General features: G+C 39.4%; 1 protein-coding gene across 1 annotated transcript in view; it reads left to right on the forward strand.

Moving 5' to 3' along the window:
* PLXDC2 (plexin domain containing 2) overlaps nt 1–10,080 on the forward strand; it is a 393,218-nt gene extending 383,138 nt beyond the window's left edge. Inside the window, exon 14 of the mRNA XM_037890821.2 lies at nt 8,270–10,080. Within this exon, the coding sequence (XP_037746749.1) occupies nt 8,270–8,386 (117 nt within the window). The 3' untranslated portion in view covers nt 8,387–10,080. The remainder of the gene's footprint in view (nt 1–8,269) is intronic.
* Nucleotides 10,081–10,292: the final 212 nt, after the last annotated feature.

Below are 10,292 nucleotides of genomic sequence, written 5' to 3' on the forward strand. Positions count from 1 at the left end.
TTTTCATTGGTATCGCCATATCATCCTTTTGAATTGTACAGCTTGGGTCAATCTGTACATTAAAATAATTTTAATTTATTAAAATTCTTGTGGTGCCAGGCAAGTCATGTTACCCAGTTACTTGGAAGTTAGGTATATTAGAGACACAGTGTTTGCAGGCACTTTGGGTTGGACCTGATATTTCAATACCTGCTCATGTCTGACTGACATTTAGTCAAAAGAATTGGGTGTTTGGGGTTCGGAGAAAAAAACAGGTGGGGCTGGCACTAAAATTGCAAGTATTCAAAAAATACTCGGATAACTGTAAAGGTGCAGATGACCCATAGAGCAATCCTGTTACAGCCAAGATCATCAGTGGTAGACAAGACTAGGCATTTGATTACTTGTCATGGGACAATGGTAGTCCTGGATATCATAATCAAATATTAGTTTATTTGCATAAGGATGATATGGGATCTTGTTGATACTCTGTTAACATATGCCTTTATTTCTTAGTGGAACTTACAATTTATTTTAATTAATGTTGAAGACTGCAAAGCTATCACAGATAATAGTTGTCTAATATTTAGTAAAAAGGAACATGATTTATATGTTCCTATTGAGAATGTACTAATATTGATTGGATAAACTGAACAGTAAGATCAAAATGTAATAGATTAATATATTTTCTTCCTCCTTTCTTGGTTCATTGGGTAATTTTGTACTATCGTTTTAAAGCTTTGGCACTCAATCCTGAGAGTTGTGAGGAATCTATATTTAAATATCTCTACTTGTGAGACATAAACATCTGCTGTTGTCAAAGACTGAAGTTCAGTCAAAAAGCCCATAAGCACTTCTAATAAACTTTTCACTTGATGTTAGACATCTTTATAAGTCTTATCCACTGAACTGGATAAGAATATGTGCCATAGACAGGACTTCAGTGAGATATAACATTTGTCAGAAACAGTGGAGGTTCCCTTTTAAAGTTAAAAAGAATGGTCGATATAGAATATAGAGCTAGGGAGGGCAGGGTTGCATTAGAAACCTGAACTTGAAAGATGCTCAGTACCTTCAACTTGCATGGATTTTAATGGGAGGTGACGGTGTTATGTCCCTCTGAGAAGGCCTTCAGGACTTTGCAGAATCAGGCTCTTACACTGATGTAAATCAGAGTAACTCTATTAAAGTCAATTATACACACGTAAAATAGGCATGGGAGGAGACTCAAATCCCCATGAATCAAGGTGAGACCACATGATGAAGTTGGTAACTGGTTAGGGATGAAACTGCACAGCAGACTCTTTGGGATTTGGTGCTGGTAGGATGATACTATTAAAGCAAAAGGCAAGTTTTACTAGTAGTTTACAGGCTTCTCAGTACAGGAACTGGAAAGAGACATGACTGTAATGGAGATTGTCCTTGATTAGTTTTCTGACACAGTAGCTGGTCTCACTGCATAGGATTGTACTATTTCTGTAGTCCTCAGTGTGCAGTTGTAGAGGATGGTAAATGTCTCCAAACTACTCTCCACGGATAATATTATCCACAGGTAATACAAACTTATTTTGCAGAAGCATGAAAGGAAGTGTAAAAAAAGAATTATTAAGAATTGCAGCAAACTAACAATGAAGCACAGTGCTCAGTGTGCATCATTATAATTACTGTAAATGAATTCCTGTCACAGGTGAAATGTACCATACTATTGACTGATCTTTCATAGAGATTATATGGATCTTTATAAGGGAAAACAATATGTTTCTCAGTTCCTTCAGGAGGCCAGGGAAAGCAGTCATTAGGTGCCAGTACTCCCATATTATAGTGCTTGTACTCTATCTGAAAATGATTATATGCCAGTGAGCACATCTGTTCAGAACTTCTATAATCGATCTTCTCCTACATCACTTGTCCCCTAATCTTTATATTCCTGTGGCATCTGCACAGTAGACTTTTCCCTCCCTCTGGCTCACATTCAATGCATTTCCTTCTTCTTGTTTTTATATATATTTACAAACATCTTCCATTTATTTTGTAGCAGTTTCTTTACTGAAACACAGAAATGATTGTTTCCTTTGTTTTCAGGATAAAATTGATTAGAAATCCTGACTGAATTCTAGGCTGTAAAGAAGTATAGTCATTTATAATTTTCTGCAGAACTTCTCAACTGAATTGCAGTTGTCTGTTCAGCTCAAAGCTATGTACTATATTATTTTATAGTTATGTCATCAGTGGTCCTGTGAATAACTATAGATGGGAAGCCTTGTTGGCAATAGAAAATCCATCACACCTCTTTAAATGGTGTCTGGTTGTTCAGAGTGAGTCTGAAGATTGAAACCAAAGGTTTGTTTTCCTTTTCCTCTTTTGTAGAACTATACCAGAGGTAATGTCATTTACTAGAACCCTCGTCATGAAACTCAGCCAATCAGATTACATTTCTAGATGGCACTAATTTATCTGAATCTGGTGAGAATCTGGTGGAGGGTTCAGCTTGGGACATGTCTGGGGTTCTTTTAAACACATTACGCTGCAACTGAAAATCAGCTGATTTAAAGCTGACCTGCAAAGGATTTCATAAAAGTCCCTCAATTCAGTATGTGTTGAATGCCCTCAGTTGCCAAACTAATTGGGGCATTCAGCTCATTACAAGCTCTATCTCTTAGAAAGCAGCTTCATGGGTCTTCTGAATCTCCTGAACTAAGCAGCCAAGCTCCTAATGTGGATCCTTCTGTGGTTGACTGAAATTCTGTCAGCGAAGAAAGAATGCTACGGGGGCATATTTGTTTGCATTCCATATTTATTTGTGGCTGATAACTCCATTCTGATGCCCAGCCAGGAATAAGAGTGATGCCCTGAGGCCCAGGATTCACCCAAATGAAAAGGTGGTGAGGGGAATAGTGCTACCCACTGGGATAAGCCTGGAGACCTCCTAGTACAATAATAACAAAGAGAAGAAGCCCCAAACGTCCACACTGTAGTACTTGGGTTGGGAAACACCTCACCTGTGCTCTTAAAAAGGAGACGGGCAAAACCTATCCTGTCACTGCTCCAGGTTCTGCATAAATATGTTTATTCCAGGCTAAGGGCAGTAGGAACTCCAGCAGACTGCATGGTCCCCAGCAGTGGTACAACGGATGGGTCCATCAGAGGACTTTGAGTTTGGAAATGTTATTTTATGAGTTATCCTGCTCTGGAACTATTTCTCTTTTTACCTTGATGGCCTTCCACAGGGAACCAACCTCTTTCCCCACATATGGCAGGTCATTCTTCTGCACGCTCAGTATCCATGGCCTTCTGGGGGTTGCAAGACTGGGGGTATTTTCCTCTAGCAGATTTGCTTAGGAAGATAAACTTGGGACCTATTTCTGGAAGATTCACTCATGTGTCAAAAATCCCAGTGAATTCAGTTGCAGTACACTTTGTAATACATGCTGTGAGAGCAAGCGAGAGTCTTAGTAGCCCTATTTACAGTACAGCAATTCAGAAAATAGCCTCAAAGGTTTCAAATTCTAAGGGAAAGAATCATGTTTTCTACCTACTTGAGAGAGAGCAAATGCAGAGAATTCATTATGCTGTTCCTGGGCTGCTGTGGTAGCTTGAGGAGCTTCAAATCCCATGATGCCCATTAAGTTACTTTTTGTTTTATCAATTAAAACTGTAATATGTCTACAGTTTTATCTGGGTCAGCAACAAAGTCAAGTGAATCGGTAGCTTGTCAATGCTCTGTTTTCAAAGACTAGATCTTCCCACATACACACATACAAAAAACAACAGCAACAACAAAAAAAACCCTACTGTATGTTATTAGCAATGTAAAACCTGACAAGGTAGCACAAAAATATTTCTCTTACCTCTGGCATGAACAGAATCTTCACAAAGTTTCAACTCTGATGTTTGAAGATGACCTTCAGATTTATTGTTTGTTAGTTTCTGGGGCAACAGCTGACATTTATGCTCTATCCCATGTTAGGTGAACTCATTCATTTTTCATCAAAAGGAAATGCCAATTAAGAAGTATCTTGCCCGTAGACAGCAGAGCTAAAAATGGTAAAATCAGGTTGGAAAACATCTTAATACATTAAAACTTAGGTCATCCTTAGTCACTGTCTTCTGCGACGCTGTTTTTAATTATTTTTCCCTACTGGTTTTCCATTGGTTTTTCATTTTCTCTTTTCATTAGAGACCTATCAGGTCAAATTCTGTTCTAATTTATAATGGTGTAAGTCTGGAATAACTTCATTGGATTTAATCTGGATTTACACCAGTGAATCTGAGAACAGAATTTGATCCCTCTTCGTTAGCAATAACCTAACTGTCCTTTTTAATTTTTAAAACAATCTGAATCAAGTATACATGGAAAGTCTAAAAAAAAGTTGGAATGGGCTGAGTGTTCGAATTAGGAAAAACCTGTCCTGTCAAAAGAACAGCACTATACATTCCTACTTTTAATGTTGCGAGGTTTTACACAAAGAAGCCATAGGTTTTAAATAACTGTCAAATAAAATTTAACATTGCACATCTCAAAAGCGCACCTGACCCTGAAGGGGGCGGGGGAGGAGGAGGAGCAGCAGCTTTTGTAGTATATCTGCATGACAGTGATCCCCATGTAAGCCTTTCTTTGTGCCCTACCACCAAATTCCTCGCAGTTACAGTCTTTTTGAGATTGGAATTCAGCAGTCCCTGAGAAATTCTTTAGCTAATCCTGCTCTAAATCAGCTTCACTAATCCCAATATAATGTAACAGCAGCGGGTGTTCAGTGGTTCTTAGCACAGATTCTCTCTACCATCAAATATACTAAACAGCAAGAAGCACAGTAACACTACAGCAAAAGGAGACATTTAGAGGAATTTATTTTCAGGACAGGAAAAGTAAAAAGATCTTGTGGTCAGAACAGAGTTTTTCTCACAGTCAAGTGTGAATCTGAGAAAGAGCCATTTAAGCTGTGTCTCGGTCTCAAAATGAAACTATAAAATTGTAAGTGATTTTCTTTCCTCATCCTTCTGTTTAACTTGAGTACTTTTGGAATGTTCGCTTTGTAATTCAGCAGTCCCCCAAAGCAGACTGCTACTTTATGTAGCAGCTTTGAAGAAGAAACAATTGATAATTTAATAATATATTTACTTAAGCCAAAATTTTCAGAAGCGACTAATGACTTTGGCCACTTAATTTGAGATACCTTGAAGGGGCTGCTTTTCAGAAAGTACTGAGCAATCACCCCTTGAAAATCAGCATCCTTAAATATGCATCAGCTTGGGCACCCAAAAATTGAGCCCCTTAAGCACTAAAAGAAGAGGAGTACTTGTGGCACCTTAGAGACTAACCAATTTATTTGAGCATAAGCTTTCGTGAGCTACAGCTCACTTCATCGGATGCAACATAAGCATAAGCACTAGTTACTTTTGAAAATTTAGGGCTTAGAAGTGTCTTTCATCTCAGAAGGCATTATAGATACACAGGAATCTCATTTCATCTACCACTGAAATGAATCCACTTCACTTGGCTGGTTCTTTGCTGCTGCTTAAAGAACTGATCCAGGGCCTGATGAAGTCAATAGAAAAAAATTCTGTGGGAGCTGGATGAGGCCCTAACAGTACAAAACACAATGGGATGGTTGGAATGAAGATACTACATGTATTTGAAACGGCTGCAGGGAAACTTACTCAGGCAGAATGTAGTTGTCTGGCTCTACCAAAAGAAGTACCAGAGACACTTGATATGGTTTTAATCAGGCTGTGATTTTATTATTAGATGTCTGGGATGTCTTCTGCCAGCCCCCACTCTTTTTCCATCCAGGACTCCCAGCCAACCCATTGCTGGGACCATACCAACTGCCCTCCCCCCCGTAGCAGGTTTAAGGTGGACTATAAGAAAGTGGGGGTTGGCTCCCTACCATACCATTCATAGGAGCCCCAAACCCTCCCCCCATTCCATTCCTTTAATCATACCTCCTTTTTAAGTCCTTTACGAGGCCATTTATCTGGTCACTCTATGCCTTTCCTATGGTGTGCCTGCACTGGACAACCGCCACAAGGAGGTGTCAGGTGTGGGTGTGGCTGCCTCCTCCACAAACCCAGTCGCGTTCCCAGACATCTCCCACTGCCCTCTTTTTTATTGGCCAAAACCAAATCAGCACCCAAATCTGGCAGGGAAACCCGACCCTCCCTAAATAATTCTGGTGCACCAGGTTGCAAAATAGCTGAGCCTCTTATGACCCCAGGGAATTTGTTCAGATCCTTGTTCAGATCCTCTTCGCCTTATCCAACGAGGTGGTGCCCCATGGCTCCCTGCCAGACCATGCATTATGCTTGTCTGACTACACAATTTTTACACCTGGCAAAATTCAAGGATCAATACTGCATCTACTTGAAACTGCTGCAGGAAAAATTATTCAGGCAGAATGTAGTTATTCAAATTGGAATTTTAATTTCTTGGAAACCCAGGTAAGAGTGCCAGAATTTGGCTCTAAGGACTGATATGAAACAGAAATATCTGGTGTATTAATATAGATGGAATATATGGGCCCAAAGAGTCAAACGTGTTAACATGACCCTGAAATGGCCCCATATCAAACATTTTTAAACAAGGTTCGGGCTTAATACCATGGCAAACACATCATCAGAACTCTTTTTAACCTTTTATAAAAGGTACAGAAGAAGAAGGATAAACAGTTAAAGCATTTGAAATGTAAAGTATTAAGTAAGGCTTTCATTTTAACAACATCCCTGGTTCTCTTTCTTTTTGGCTGGAGAGAGTCTTTCGAAGTAAAAACACTTTCTTTGACAGTCTCTTAGATGGTATTAAAGATGGTAATAACTGTTCTCTTGGAAAAAAGAAAAGAAGTTAGTTGAGATGAGCCAGAGCTATTGTCGGTAAAGTCCAACCCTGTTTCCTAGAAGACAAACCAAGACAAACATGCACAAGACGAGAGAAAAAGATAGGAAAAAACAGCTTCCATCTCTGTTGAATGTTGATTCATTTGCAACTGCACTGTATGAAAAACACAGGCACAGTCTTGTCAGACAGTCTGAGACCTAGCAAACTTGTTACAGCCTTGGCTGTTTGGGGCATTGCTTTTAGCTCCCTCTTTCTAGGCCCAGGCTCACAGCAGAATTGCAAAATATGCAGTCTTGGCTGGCTAAGCCAGACCTTTGTTAGACGGAAGGAAAAAGGAGAGGGATCGGAAAGAAAAAAAGAGTGGGAGGAAAAAGAACACATTTGGGCAAGGGTTAGACAGAGTCGCACATCCTAGGTGGTGACTGAAATTTAGCTGGCGCCAGTAGAAGCGGAGGTAATGATGACATCTGGTCCCCTCTCTCTCGCCCAGTCTGCTCAGAATATCTTTCAGGCTTAGGACAAAGACAGTTTGGGGTCCCCAGAGCTAGTGGGGTTTGCAGTCATGATAGTGAAGCTCACTCCTTCCTCTTAGTATGATTTTTCAGTCAGCCAATGTTGCATAGTCAGCTGTCTCCCCCTCCAAAAAAATCTCCTTTTGAGGACACCAAAAGGGAGCGATGGGTGGAATAGCCCATCCCCCTCATTATTTTGTCCACCAGTTAGGCCTCATTTCCAACATGCCAATTTTGGTTAATTGATTTCCGGTGTCACACAGTTTTTGTTTATCAGGCAAGATCTTAACACGGTCCTTGAATTATATCAGTAGGCTGTTTTGTTTGGACTAATTCGGTCTTTCTGTCTCACTTTTGCACTTTTTCCCATCAGCATTTATTGTGATAGATTATTGTGACACTTCATAAACTTTTATCCCCTTTTCCACAGTTAGGCTCACAATTAGGGTAATTTATAGGCCCAAGTACCACATGTCACATTGCAACCTGGACTCCACCTTTCTGCAGTGGAAGAGAGACCATTCAGGGGGACACAGCGTAGAGCTCGATGGGAACTCTCTATGCCGGCCTATGAAAGGAGGCATTGTGGGCCGGCCTGGGAGTGGGTTGATTGGCCAGTGACTCAGAGCACGGTGAAGATCTACCAAAACCCCAGATGGAGAGGGAGGAGACAGCAGGCAACACTAGCTCATCGTCCCAGGACTAGTAGCTAGTGCTGGGCTGCTTGAGAGTGCCAGACTTTTCTTATGAGTTAAGAAGGAAGGATTAACTTCTTCAGCTCTGGTTATCTATCCCTTCCCCACAGCTCCCAAAATGCCCTACAGCATTAGCCAATTGGATTTTAGTATCAAGGCAATTGAAATTACAAGGTACTTTTCAACACTTGCTTTCTTGTTGTTGTCCCTTACATATTCTAAAAAGGATTTTGTTCTTGTTTCTTTTGTAGCGCCGCCCAAGCAGATGGCCTGCAATGAAGTTTCGAAGAGGCTCGGGACATCCTGCGTATGCGGAAGTGGAACCAGTTGGAGAAAAAGAAGGCTTCATTGTATCAGAGCAGTGCTAAAATTTCTAGGACAAGAGCACCAGTACTGGTCTACAGGTGTAAGACATTTACTTTGCCTCTCTCTAAAGAAAAGGAGGCCTAAGCTGCTGTAGCTGTAAAGAAAGAAGATTGTTGGATAAATCTTGTCCAAGAAGAAAAAACAATCTAGGATAGCAGATTACCCACTGCGCTGTAGTTTCCCTTCGTGGATTGACATACAATAGTTCATTCAGAACACCCTGAGTGGACATCTACAGTCTGAGAAATGTGGCACAAATGCCATGTTATTGGCTGAGGTATGGGGTTGCATAAGAATAAAAAAATATAATAAAGCTTTAGTTCATCAGGGTGCTACCCTTTTGTTCAAGCATTCTTCTCTGGTTTCTCAAAGATAAACTGTGTTACAAATCTGTAACCTTTTCATGCAAAGAGCAATGATCAGTTTTGACAAAGTTGCTAAGAAAATAAATTCAATGCAGGTAAAAAATAAGCAATTTTCTGTACTTCTACAAATGAATGTGGAATACAATTCTGAGTGTTCAATGCCAAACTAACATAACCAAGTGAGTGAGTGAGTTACGGTACAACATCTATTCTTTCCAGGAGTAGTAGAATGTTTCTTGTACTTCGTTGGTTAATATCCCTTATTAAGCCGTGATAAAGAATTATAAAGTTAGCACAAGACGGTTAGAAAAAATAGCTGGGAGTTTTCACTATGGTGAAATTGGGCTGTATAATTGGAGTTCATGGTGAAATTGGAGTAATTTTCAGTGTCAGTGTTCACTGAACAATTAATTATCGGATTTGTTTTAAGGAATGTCACTTCCATTTCCAAACAGTGGGCTGAAATGAAGGCAACAGATGCTTTTGGCTGATGCTGGCAGAAATCAACATAGACCATTTCTCAGACAATGTGATGAAAAAATGTTAAGATTTTAAACAAATGGGTTTTTATCCTCATTATGAGTCCTTCCCGAGAAGCGTTGCAGATTCCAGTGCACCCCTCCCAGAGATAGAGATTCAAAGTATTGCAGAACCCTGCTGATTCATTCAGTGATTTTGTTTAATACACATAGTAGTTGCATAAATATATATATAAATATATTTTTTTTTTATAGCTAACACAAGGCAGGCTCTTGTGGCTGTTAAGACTGCATTTTTGTCATCCAGACGGAGGAAATGGATTGCATTACTGCATATTTCCACTGAGTTGTAAAATAATCCTTAATATTAGAATATTTTTATGTTGCTTAGGGATGGTGGTTCATTTAGTTGCAGTGCCATAACTTTTCTGCCGACTGGAACCACATTTCTTTTAATATCAACCCTTTTCCTCCCTGACTAGGGAAAAACAATATGATAAATTCCCAGTGAAAAGAAAATATATTCCTTTGGGTGGAAAGGGGTTAATATACACTGAGCTACTAAACTTTTCAATTCAGGTATTGTATGTACATTTCATTGTGGTCTTTCACTTTCAAATCTTTTACATACTGTACAAGCAGAGGCCCTTGAATCATTTTAAGGTACAGTATTCAACATTTGCAGTTTTAGGTCTCAAGTAGTTTAGACACCTTGTAGTTACAACCTTAATTAATCAGTTATTTACATTTCTTGTCAATGCTCGTATGGTCTAAATTTGTTTACTTAACTCTGTTTTAAAAATAACATGATTTTTACTTGTTATTTTCTTCAGTAAATTATACAATACTGTATTTTCTGTATTCATTCTTTATTCTGTGTAACACACATTTTACTGTCGACTTTAAATCATCCACTGTGAGGTTTGAAATGTTCAAAATCTAACCAGCATTAATTTGAAACTGATAAAAACCACATCTTGAGGTCTGCTGAAATCTTGCAGCGATCACTCTTTTCAATTTGTGTGGCTCTATCAACACCTGTTTCTGATGGGGGAGGGATTAAC

Source organism: Chelonia mydas, chromosome 2 (assembly GCF_015237465.2).
Source record: "Chelonia mydas isolate rCheMyd1 chromosome 2, rCheMyd1.pri.v2, whole genome shotgun sequence".
In the NCBI taxonomy this organism is placed as follows: Eukaryota; Metazoa; Chordata; order Testudines; family Cheloniidae; genus Chelonia; species Chelonia mydas.